This window comes from Pseudopipra pipra, chromosome W (genome assembly GCF_036250125.1).
Source record: "Pseudopipra pipra isolate bDixPip1 chromosome W, bDixPip1.hap1, whole genome shotgun sequence".
Taxonomy (NCBI): domain Eukaryota; kingdom Metazoa; phylum Chordata; class Aves; order Passeriformes; family Pipridae; genus Pseudopipra; species Pseudopipra pipra.
The window spans coordinates 23,443,614-23,455,989 of NC_087580.1; the positions used below are offsets into that span (position 1 = coordinate 23,443,614).

The window sequence follows — 12,376 nt, forward strand, 5'->3', positions numbered from 1 at the left end:
CATCTGACACAGATGAACACCAGGATGGGCCCCTGTGCTCACCATGCCCATGACCCCACTGGTGCAGAGCAGATCCGAGCCCTCACAGCCAGTGGGCAGAGGGTCTGCTCCTCATGGAAGATGTGGTGAGCCCCAAGCAGGGCTCCAGCCATGGAGCTGAGGGAGAGATTTCTAGAAAAGGAAAACCAATGGAGCAGTGAGAGGGGTGTTGGAAAGTGGCTTTGGCTTTTCTCAAAATGTCCTGCCCTAACTTGTCACTGTTATTTCCTACTTGAATAGAGCCCCACATCCAGAGTCAACAAATGCCCAACAGCAGCTCCCTCACCCAGTTCCTCCTCCTGGCATTGGCAGACAGGCGGGAGCTGCAGCTCCTGCACTTCTGGCTCTTCCTGGGCATCTCCCTGGCTGCCCTCCTGGCCAACGGCCTCATCCTCAGCGCCGTAGCCTGCGACCACCACCTGCACACCCCCATGGGCTTCTTCCTGCTCAACCTCTCCCTCACAGACCTGGGCTGCATCTGCACCACTGTCCCCAAAGCCATGCACAACTCCCTCCATAACACCAAAACCATCTCCTACATGGGATGTGCTGCACAGGTCTATTTCTTTTTCTTCTTCATCACAGCAGAGTTTTCCCTCCTCACCATCATGTGCTACGACCGCTACGTTGCCATCTGCAAACCCCTGCACTACGGGACCCTCCTGGGCAGCAGAGCTTGTGCCCACATGGCAGCAGCTGCCTGGGCCACTGGCTTTCTCAATGCTCTGCTGCACACAGCCAATACATTTTCCCTGCCCCTGTGCCAGGGCAATGCCCTGGGCCAGTTCTTCTGTGAAATCCCACACGTCCTCAAGCTCTCCTGCTCACACTCCAGCATCAGGGAAATTTGGCTTATTGTGGTTAGTTGCTGTTTAGCATTTGTTTGTTTTGTTTTCATTGTTTTCTCCTATGTGCAGATCTTCAGGGCTGTGCTGAGGATCCCCTCTCAGCAGGGACGGCACAAAGCCTTTTCCACGTGCCTCCCTCACCTGGCCGTGGTCTCCCTGTTCCTCAGCACTGCCACATTTGCCTACCTGAAGCCCCCCTCCATCTCTTCCCCATCCCTGGATCTGGCCCTGTCAGTTCTGTACTTGGTGGTTCCTCCAACACTGAACCCCCTCATCTACAGCCTGAGGAACCAGGAAATCAAGGATGCCCTCAGGAAACTCATAACTGGGTGTTTTTCAGAAGCAATAAACTCTCCTTCTTCTGCATGTTATGAACATCATTAAAGGCCAATCCTGGTATGGACTTCATTACAGGTCCACCATATTTTCTCTATTTTTTGCTCCTGGGAGGGGTGTTATTTTTGTAAGATTTTTTTAACACCAAAATATCCTTTTTTATATATATAAAGATATATATATAAATATACATATATATTTTTATCGATAAAATCACCATTTTCAATTCAGTGTTTTCCTTTCTAGCCTGGCCCAGAGGCTGTACAAATTGTACTCACTGTGTGCTTAAACCAAATAAAGAACTCTGCATTGACTTGTTTGCCTGACATCTTTCCTCTCTGACTTCTCTGCAGCTGCAGGGTCGGGGCCTCTGTGCAGAGCTGGGCCAGAAAAGAGTCCCAGCAGAGCAGCACTGCCAGGGAGCAGCAGCCCTTCTCCTCCATGGCCTCCTCTCCCTTCCCTTCCACACTGTCCTGCAGAGCCCTGTGCTGTTGGAGGCCTCAGTGCTCTGGCAGTCGGTGCCAGTCCTGCTGCAGGACTGTCCAGGGACTGCAGGCAGGGACAGCCACGGGCACTGCTGGCACAGAGCTGACCTCTGCAGCAGCACTGCCATCCTGCAGGGGCATCTCCCCAGGGCAGGGCCTCAAAGCTTCCATCTGCTTTCCACTTTGCTCTCCAGGATGTGCCCAACACAACGCCCTGCAGAGGAAAACAGCAGTGACCAGCACAAGGGTGGCAGTGCTCAGGGTGGGGGCACCCAGCAGTGCCCTGGCACAGCCAGCGCCGCTCCCAGCACTGGCCTCTCACCCCAGGCCATTGGGCTTGTTCTTCCCTCCAAGGAGGGACAGCAAATGACCAGCTCAGGAGTCCATGTTTGCACTGCATGGACAAGACATGCCCCTGTGTCATGGCTTGGGGCTGGGGGGGTGGAAGGCTTAGACAAAGTTGATGGCAGAAGCCGTCTCGTTGAGCTACGAGGTGCAGAAAGGACCCCCTTGCTTTCTAAATTTGTCCTGTAGGTTTTAGTAATGGTAAATCAGAAATATTTCTATGAAATGAATTATTTATTATGATAAATGAACAGACAATTGATCAGACAAGAGAACAAACGAAAGACATTAAACAGAATTATTTCCTGCACAATATAAAAGCCAAAACCTCCTAGTAGTATAGTGTAAGATAGGACAGTGCAGTCTATCAAAGTCATTCTATTAAAGGAATTGGATCAGAGCCAGCAAAAAGAAACAATCCTGAAGCAGAGATTGAGGTAACTCACCCCACAACGACAGGGGGTAGTTCTCTCTCTTTCACTTAACCCCTGGGCAGTGACCATGAAGAGCTGTCCCTGCTTCATGGCAGAAGCTCCACACACTTCAAGGAAGTCTGGGGAAGAATCTGCCACAGGAAAGTTGGACGGGGCTTTTATAGTTATCAAGGGTTTGACTGCTGGAACTATTTGCGGGCCAGGGAGCAGCTTCTCTGTCAAATCCTGCTTCAAAAAGCAGGATATGAGTTTGAAGTTCCATGAAGCATTTTGGGTTTAGCATAATTCAACATTAAAAACAGCACCTTGACACCAGCAGTAACTCACCACAGAGAGCTTGAATTGTTTGCATTCTCTGACCATTGTTTAGGTATTCTTAGAGCAGAGCATCCTGCCAGAAATGGCCCCTTGATTCTGTGAGAAATAGAAACCCAATCGGGCAATTTCCAATCAGAATTTTATTATATGATAAAAGCAAATTCAGCGCTGGGTGATCAGGGAAGGGGTCCAACAACTCCCAACGCCTGTCACACCCAAAGAAGACAGTTGTTCTACATTTATTTACAGCTACTTCATGAATATTCATTATACATAAGCATAAACATTACACATTGTTAAGTCAGACATTCAACAGATGTTTTTCTTAACAAGAATGTTATCTATAAGCATCCATAATATATTGTCAAATCAGACATTCAGCAGATGTTTGCTTGCTATCTATACAAAGTTATAAATTTTAAGAAAGGTGCTATTATCTATCTAACTAAACAAAATTGTCTCACTATAAATCCTACACAAGGTAAAAGGGAGGTAACTTGTTTTATCTCTTTATAGGGGCCCAATTAAGTTTTACGACTTGTTTTTCTTTTCTCTCCAGGTCATATTGACCTTACACTGTTTCCTCTTAATAAGCTCGAATTATTTTCTCAGTTTATCACAATTCCATGAGGTTGCAAAAACTCTCAGGGTTCCTTTAGTTCCATGGGGCCCTGCAGTGTCACAGTGGCACAAGGATTCCTTGAGGTTCCAGAGTGTCTCTTGGATCCTTTGGTTCCATGAGGCCCTGCAGTGTCACAATGGCTCCTTGACTCCACCATGTTCCAAAACATCCCAGGGTTCCCTTGGCTCCAAGAGGCTCCCCAGTGTCCCACCTTGATTCCAGGAGGCCCTGCAGTGCCCCAATGGCCACTCGGTTCCAGGAGCTCCTGTTGCGGCTGAGCTCAATTTCCCCATCCCCTGCTGTGCTCCGATGCCGTGAGAACTGCAGAGAAGCGAGCTGAGAACACGGCGGGCCCTGGTCCTCTTTGGTGCCCGGGGCTGCCCCGAGAGGGAGTCCCCGGCCCTGCCCCCGGAGCCGCCGCGCCGTCCCCTGAGCGCCGCTGAGGCGGCAGCGCTGGAGCGGGGCCGTGTCTGCCCGGAGCCGCCGCTGCCACGAGGCTGCCGCCGCTGCCGCTTTTGGCCTGCGCTGCCCCGCAGCCGCCCGGGACCGGCTTCCCAACACTGCCGGCGCCTGCGAGCGGAGCCGGCGCTCCTGCAGCGCCTCGGAGTCGCTGCTCCGCCGCCACAGCGGCTGCCGCCGGCGTCTGTGCCCGGAGCCGCCGCTCCCACGGGGCTGCCGCACTCACCGCCGGGGTTGCCGCTCGCGCAGCCGCCGCTCTGCCCCGGCTGCACCGGGACCCGGCACCGCCTCGGGCCTGCGCTGCCGCCTCAGCGGCCACAGGGACACAGGGATGGGGGACCTGTGCTCTGCCACTGATGGGCCTGGCTTTGTTCTGCTGGGGTCTGGGCTTTAGGAAGGCTGCTGTTCATTTTCATGCTCCACTGGAACACCTCGTGAATTCCAAAGGTTTCCTAACCCAGGGGGAGGGGTTTCTGTGGCATTGGAGGTGCTGCCCCTCGGGACACATTGTCAATAAACCATCCAGCTGACTGGGATGGGTTGGCCTGTGATCAGTCAGTGCTTTGGGGAATGCTCTAATCCGGTTGAATGTTGCCCTTTAAACTTTTACCAAGCTCCCTTATTTTCTGAAGTTTCCTTGTAAAAATGTGTTATTTCACCACCTGAGAGGTGTGCAGTGTCCTCTCCGTTGTGGTCTCTTTCAAAGGACTAAAAGAACTGAAGGCCTTTTTCAAATATCTGGAGGGCAGAAATTTTTGGTGCCTTTTATATTTTTCAAAGTAAAAACCCTTGCGTGAGCTTGTAGCTCAAACCTGGGTCTTATAGTCCAGACTGGACCGGGGCTGTGGGGAAGTGTCCCTGGACTGGACCAGGTCCTCCTGGATGATACAGGTGGGAACAACCCGAGTGTAACAGTTTGGGAACACAGGATAATCAGTCATCCCATGAAAGCCTTGGAACATTCCCGGCCTGAATTGTAACACAAATGGAGCAGTTTGGATACCATTCCCAAATAGTTTGGAAACTCCAGTCATTCCTGACACCAGGATGGAAATTCAGCAGATAACTAAAGCCAGTCCCCTTGGGAGCCCACACCCAGCGGGGCTGAGGGAGGCCCTGGCAGCTCCCCAGCACCTCCCTCTCAGTGGGACACCTCTGGCAGCCTCTCCCAGCTCGGGAACCCTCCAGTTTGCAACACTCCAAAGACCGGCCCTGATGCCCAGGACAATTCTGATCCCCCTCCACAAACACTCCTCCAGCTGGGACCCTTGTCTGGTGGGAAACACAAAGGGATTTGGGGGAGTGTTTCCCTGACAACAGGAGAATTTGGGAGAGGGACCTTTCCACAGCCAGCTCTTGATGTGTGCACACATCTCTGCCTGGGTGTGGGTGTGAATTGACTGTGGTGGGAATGCTGTTGTTGTGAATCTCTAATTCAGTCACTGTTAAAATTGTAGCAAATGCTATTGAATCACCTGATAATTGTTCAATTGGTCAATGATTAAGGGCTACTAATGTCTTCTGCTCCCTTGTCTTTGGATCCATATCCTTCGTGCCCTGACCCTCTTGCATCCCAAGGCTCTGTGTAAATCATTGTCTTTCATCAAAAAATATATATTTTTTGTGACGTCCACTTTAAAATCTTCCTCCTTAGCTAAATACAAAACAACTCTATTTAGTTGTTGACATCTTGAAGACATGAAGACAATTAACGGAAAGGAAATAATTTGTTTTTCAGTGTTTTAATGGGTCCCACAGTGTGTTTGGAGCTGCATCAGCTGTCAGTCCAAGGTGGGCCATGTCAGAACTGGTGAGGCTGGGGGGTGAGGAGCAAGGTTGATCATCCAGGGTCAGTGTGGATCTCCTGAGGAGACACTCAGCATCAAGATCACTTGGAGAACACCTCTATCACCTCTCCTCTGAACTAAAAAATAGCCATAATTGAATTAAAAAAAAAAAAAAGTACAAACTTGAAAGACTTGTTTTGAAATTGCCTTGAAGACAATTAAAGGAAGACAAAGAGATCCTGAGGGATTTCTGCATTTTAATGAGCCCCACGGTGTGTTTGCAGCCCAGCCCATGATGCTGAGGTACTGAGAGAAGATTGAAGAAGCTGCTGAAGAAGTCAGAAGCCAAACTGCAAGTGCCTTGAAGCATTGCTGGGCCCCACTGAGGGCAGGCACTGCCAAAACCTCCCCAGGGACTCCTTGGAGCAGCTCCTTGGAGGCCAGGAGTGCAGGCAGACCAAGGCTCTGGGCAGGCCCCTGCAATGCTGAGCAAAGCCTGCCTTGGTTTTGTGGAGCACAAAGGCCAAGGCCTGAGCCCCAGGCCCTGGCCCAGCAGATCCTGTCCCTCCCGGCTGGCTCAGGGCTCTTTGGGGGGCACTGGGATGGGAGGGGGAGGAACAACAAAGGCCCAAAACTGGGCAACCCCTGCCAGGCTGCTGAGGGAGGGGCGAGGCAGAACCCAAGGGCAGAACCTGCCAGGAAAGTGGCTTGTGGTGGCCTGAGTGGCAGAGGCAGCTGCCAGAGGCAAGGGGACAAAGGCCTGGGTGCCTTTGGGCCTTGCAGCCCTGCCAGAGCCCTTGGCCATCTCTCCTGCAGGCTGTCCTGCCCTGGCCCTGCTGCTGCTCTGGCCTTGCAGGCTGCACACACCCCTCCTGCTTTCCCACCCCCTCCCAGCAGCATTTCTAGACCCTCCCTGATGGCTCTGCACCAGCTCTGGCTGTTGCCATGTGCCCTTGGCCTTCTTACCTTGGATCCTGAGCCCCTGTGCCACAGGACATCCCTGCCAGAGCCCAGGCCCTTCTCCTGGGGGTCACTGCAGAGCTGAGCAGATCCAGGTCACCTCCCATTCCTCTGCCAACCCCCTGGGCCTGCTCTGAGCCCTGCAGGTCCTTGCCCTGCTCCCAAGGGCTCTGGGGGTGCTTAATGGTCAGGGCTTGGGGTTTAGAGCTCAGGGTGGGGATTAGGCAGAACTTTGGGAGGTTTGTTGCTCTGCTGGCAGTGTCTGGTTCATGATTAGGGCAAGAGCTTTTTGGGCTGGGTTAGGATTAAAGTTTGGTTTTTCATACTGGTAATACAGATTTGGGATTGGGGTGGGCACCAGAGGACAGTAAAGAGTCTGGAGTTCTGGGTTTGGGCTTTTTCTGGCTTGGAATTAGAGCAGTGGATTCCTTTCAATGAGAGGGGCAGCACTTTTGGGTGGTGTTGGGGCTTGAGGTTACAAAGTGCATAAAGGTCCATCAGGAGTGTTTGCACAGTCAGTGTTTCTGCACCCTCAGCATTCCCTGAACCTGGTTTTACCTCATCAAAATTTTTCCTCTCTGTTGGTCAATCCCCTCTTTTCTTCCTTTTTGTCTCAGTTCCTCCTAATCTCCCCCAAACTTTCATCTGGGTGGGCTCAGCTCTGTGATGACACTGGGCAACCTCCTGGAATCAAGGGGCCATTGTGGCACTGCAGGGCCTCATGGAAACCAAGGAACACAGGGACACTGTGAAATCTTGTGGAACCAGGGGACCATTTAACATTTGGGGCCTCATGGAACAAAAGGAACCCTGAAACCTTTTGGAACCTCATGGAACCAGGGGGCCATTGAGTCACTGTGGAGCCTCATGGAAACAAAGAAACTCTGGGACACAGGGGAACCTCATAAAATCAAGGGGCCACTGTAGCACTACAGGGCCTTTTTGGAGCCAAATGGACCTTGGGACACTGGGAAACCCTATGGAATCAAGGGGCCATTGTGACATTGGGGAAACTTGTGGAAAAATGGAACCTATGGACAGTGTGCAACTTCATGGGATCAAGGGGTCATTGTGACACTGAGGACACCTCATGGACTGAAGGGACCACCATGACACTACAGGGCATTCTGGAGCCAAAGGAACCTGGGGACACTGTGCAGCCTCATGGAATCAAGGGGCCATTTTGACACTGCAGGGCCTCATGGAAACAAAACAAAATCCAGGCTTGTCCAGGTCCTGAGGGTGATTCAGAAGGGAGGCAGCAGTGATTTCTCCTACAGACCCACCACTCCAGTGGTATCTCCCTGCAGTCCATGAACATTTTCCCAGGTGCCTCCCTGCCCTGAAGGTTTGTGGCCATCAGGCTGGAGCTGAGGGGGTTGGGCAGGTGCCTGAGGAGGGGGGAGAACAAGGGCTGTGTCCAACTGTGCCAGGAGGGCTGTGCTGGGCAAGGATGAGGAGGCTGCAGAAAACAGTGGCACTGGGGAGGGGAGAGGAGCAGCTGGAGAGACCTTGTGCCTGCCCACGCTGGGCAGGAGCTGCCCCAGGATGGCAGCTCTGAAGCACTCCCAGGATGTCCCTGGGAACAGGAGGGGAAGACTGGATCTGAAAATGGAACCTGGAAAGCAGAGAGCAGGAGTGTCATGGGGACACTGCAGGAGAGTCCCAGCCCTGGAGCAAGGTCACAGAAGAAGTGACCCAGTTCATCAGGGTCACAAACAATGTCTGGGAGAATCAGGAAATTGTGACTGTAGATGAGAGAAATGCCCTGAGCCAGGGTGCAGCTCTGCTGGAGACAAACCTTCCAGTGCATGGGTCTTGCAGAGAGCAGGGCTGGCAAACAGCCCAGTGCTGGTCATGGGATGAGGCCACAGCAGGAAACACTCTGTATCTGCCAAAGGTGCAGGAAATGGCAGTGACCATTTCTCTGGGAGCAGAGACTGTGCTGTCCCCAGTCAGGGGTCACTCAGGGTGGTGGAACCGTAGCAGGTTTCCAAGTTTTTCTCCAGCAGCCCCATGATGAGGCTGATCCCATCCACAATCATGGAGCAGGTCATGAGAGAGAGGAGGAAAAAAATTTTTCTGAAGTCTGGGGACATACCCCAATCCCATGAGGGGAGATTCCACTGATGAGGTCTGATTTTCAATTTTCTATTGAAATATTTAGGTCTTCGTGTCCTGTCTCCCCTGCTTGGACTCCTGTGAGTGAGAGCATTTTTCTCTGTCTGGTGCTCACTGAAGCTGTGCAGGCAGCTCAGAGGGTGACCCATGGAGCTGTGGGTGCCTCTGGCTGCATCCCAGTGCCCAGCTGTGCTCTGTGCTTTGGGAAAGGGCAGAAGTGCCTCTGCTGGAGGGCAGTGCTGCTCCTGCCTGCAGAGCCCTTCCTGCCTGCCCAGGGACAATGCTGCCCAGCCAGGCTGCTTTCCTGCTGGGCAGGGAAAGGTACAGGCCAGAAGGCAGGGCAGGGACAGAGCAGACACACTGAAGTGTCCTCAGTATAAAGCAAACGTGGACTTCTGACTTGGTCCCTTGATGTCCCTCCAAGGAGGGACAACCAACCTCTTGCAGGTGGGGTGAGAGGTCAGGGCTGGGAATGGGGGTGGCAGGGGCTGCTCTGTGACAGTGGCCCTGGGGCACCTTCCCAGGCTGTCCCTGGAACAAAGTCACAGCCCAGCCCCTGCTCTGCTGCTCCCTCAGGGCTGTGCCAGGAGCTCTGGCTGTGCCAGGACACTGCTGTGTGCCCCCACCCTGCACACTCCCACTCTCAGCTGGGCACTGGCATTTGCTTTGCCAGGGCATTCCTTGGGCACATTACTGACAGGGACTGTGGAGGAAGAGCCTGAAGCCTTCCTGCCCTGCCCTCAGGAGATGCCCTTGGCTGATGGAGCTGCTGGTGTGGAGCCCAGCTCTGTGCCAGCAGTGCCAGGGCCTGTCCCTGCCTGTGATCCCAGCACGGACACGCAGCAGGACTGTGCCCAAGCTGCCAGAGCACTCAGGTCTTGCACCCACAGCAGGGCTGGGAAGGACAGTGTGGAGTTGGAAAGAGCAGATTTGGAAGGAGCAAGTGCCCTTGTCCCTGGCTATGCTGGGAATCTCTTCCCTCCAGCTCTGTTCACAGGCACTGCCCCTGCAGCTCCAGAGAAGGGCTGAGGAAGCATCTTGGACACTCAGGTCGGGGCAGGGAACTTTATTCTACTCAAATGTGCAGAGAACAAGCCTTATGAAAGTCTTTGAATTACAGAAGGATGGTAGATATTGATGTAAAAATCCTATGAGCAATGCCATTGATTTGTGGATAACACTATAAAAGTAGAAAAAGAGTAAGGAAATGTATTGACAATAAAAGGGACATATAGGAGAAAAAAGGCTTAGATTTCAATGAGTTACATTTGGAATGTTATGCAGAAGAAAAGACACACTTTATTATTGCCTCTAAATCCAGCCATCAGTTTCCTCAGGGCATCCTTGAGCTCCTGGTTCCTCAGGCTGTAGATGAGGGGGTTCAGTGCTGGAGGCACCACCGAGTACAGAACTGACACCACCAGATCCAGGGATGGAGAGGAGATGGAGGGGGGCTTCAGGTAGGCAAATATGGCAGTGCTGAGAAACAGGGAGACCACGGCCAGGTGAGGAAGGCACGTGGAAAAGGCTTTGTGCTGTCCCTGCTGAGAGGGGATCCTCAGCACAGCCCTGAAGATCTGCACATAGGAGAAAACAATGAAAATGAAACAACCAAAACAAAAACAAGCACTAACCCCAAGAAGCCCAAGTTCCCTGAGATATCCTGAGTGTGAGCAGGAGAGCTTGAGGATGTGTGGGAGTTCACAGAAGAACTGACCCAGGGCATTGCCCTGGCACAGGGGCAGGGAAAATGTATTGGCTGTGTGCAGCAGAGCACTGAGAAACGCAGTGGCCCAGGCAGCTGCTGCCATGTGGGCACAAGCTCTGCTGCCCAGGAGGGTCCCGTAGTGCAGGGGTTTGCAGATGGCAACGTAGCGGTCGTAGCACATGATGGTGAGGAGATGAAACTCTGCTCTAAGAAAGAATATGAGGAGAAAAACCTGTGCAGCACATCCCATGTAGGAGATGGTTGTGGTGTCCCAGAGGGAATTGTGCATGGCTTTGGGGACAGTGGTGCAGATGCAGCCCAGGTCTGTGAGGGAGAGGTTGAGCAGGAAGAAGCCCATGGGGGTGTGCAGGTGGTGGTCGCAGGCTACGGCGCTGAGGATGAGGCCGTTGGCCAGGAGGGCAGCCAGGGAGATGCCCAGGAAGAGCCAGAAGTGCAGGAGCTGCAGCTCCCGCCTGTCTGAGAATGCCAGGAGGAGGAACTGGGCCATGGAGCTGCTGTTGGACATTTTCTGCCTCTGGGTATTTGTTTCCAACACAGAAGAAGAAGACAATAAGAGGCCAGTTAGCGTGAACTTATCTCAACAAAGTCATACAGACCCTCCCCATGTCACACACAGACAGCCTTTTGATTTGCTGGGAGATCTTCCTTCAGCTCCAATGCTGGGTCGCTACTCAACAGCATTTTCACTGTCATAGCATCACTGTGCTTCTATACAGGGGTTTCACATCACAAGGAGATGTTAAGGGACAGGTTTCCATCTTGGAGCGGAATTCACAGCTTGGAAGGAAACCTCAGGGAGACAGCCAAGGGTCCTTATGATGGCATTTGATTTAAGGGGACTCAGCTCCTTCCCCAGCACCACAGGCTGGACTGGTAGGGGTCATATTCCGTTTGCAGGTGCAAAAAGGACAGCTCAGACTGTCCTGATGGGTCTAGCAGAGGTGATGCTGGTGCTGTCCACAGGCAGAGCAGTAGCTGAAAGCACATTAGGAAACTCAGACAGACCTACTGAGCACTCGCAGTTCAGATGTCTCAGGGACTTGTCAAAATTAATGCTTTCTTAATGATTTATTCTTCCCATTGCTCAAGAGTAAGAAAACTGGAAACACAGTCTCAGGAAATTTCTTTAACCTTATAAAAATCTTTGTCTTGGAAATATTCTGGAAGGGAGCTGAAACTCAGAGCAAACCCTCCTCCTCTACACTCCAGATACTCTCAGAGTTGCACTTGCAGAATCTGTAGTTGGTGGGCAGTGCCAGTTTTACCAGATGACTCCAAAACCTGCAGTCCCATTGCCCTGCATGAACAGACTTCCTGTGCCAAGGTCTGTTAAAAATTCTCCCCCAGTGAGGTCGCAGCATCTTTCTACGTCTGACAGCCTTTAACTTCTCTCTGCCTCACTCCCCTGCCCTGGGTGCTGCAGGCAGTGCCCTCAGCCCTGCTGGGCTGTGCAGAGGAGCTGCTCCTGGGCAGAGCTGTCTCTCTGCAGTGCTGCCCGCTTGCCAGGAGCTCCCTGTGTGCCAGGAGCCCGGCCCAGCTCAGCAGCACAGCAACAGCCCCAGGCATTTCATGACCCTCTGGGGGGTTTGGGGTTGTTTACATGAGACTCAGTCCCTGAGAGGAAGTTCAAACAACTTTTCAACAAGTCAAAGTGAGATTGAAACACTGAAGTTTCTTGTAGTGCTAATGAGTCTCACTGAGGGACACAACTGAGAACTTGTCCCCAGGTTCCAGTTAGAGCAGAAAACTGCAGACAGTGATGACAAGGATGGACAAGCAAGGGGAAGGTGGCTCTGATGCTGAAGAAACCTTGACTTGTTTCATTAATCCAATGGGCCAAGCTCTGACCCCCAACCCTGGGAAGGCAGATCCTGTCCGTGCCTCATTCCTCAG

At 52.5% G+C, this 12,376-nt stretch overlaps 2 protein-coding genes across 2 annotated transcripts; one reads left to right on the top strand and one right to left on the bottom strand.

Moving 5' to 3' along the window:
• Positions 1-302: 302 nt before the first annotated feature.
• Positions 303-1,271, top strand: LOC135406368 (olfactory receptor 14J1-like). Its single transcript, XM_064640771.1, has one exon. It carries the CDS (start codon positions 303-305, stop codon positions 1,269-1,271), a length of 969 nt encoding a protein of 322 aa, XP_064496841.1.
• An 8,636-nt stretch (positions 1,272-9,907) lies between these two features.
• LOC135406369 (olfactory receptor 14J1-like) lies at positions 9,908-10,643 on the bottom strand. Its single transcript, XM_064640772.1, has one exon. The coding sequence runs from the start codon at positions 10,641-10,643 to the stop codon at positions 10,017-10,019; it is 627 nt and encodes a 208-aa protein (XP_064496842.1). The 3' UTR covers positions 9,908-10,016.
• Positions 10,644-12,376: the final 1,733 nt, after the last annotated feature.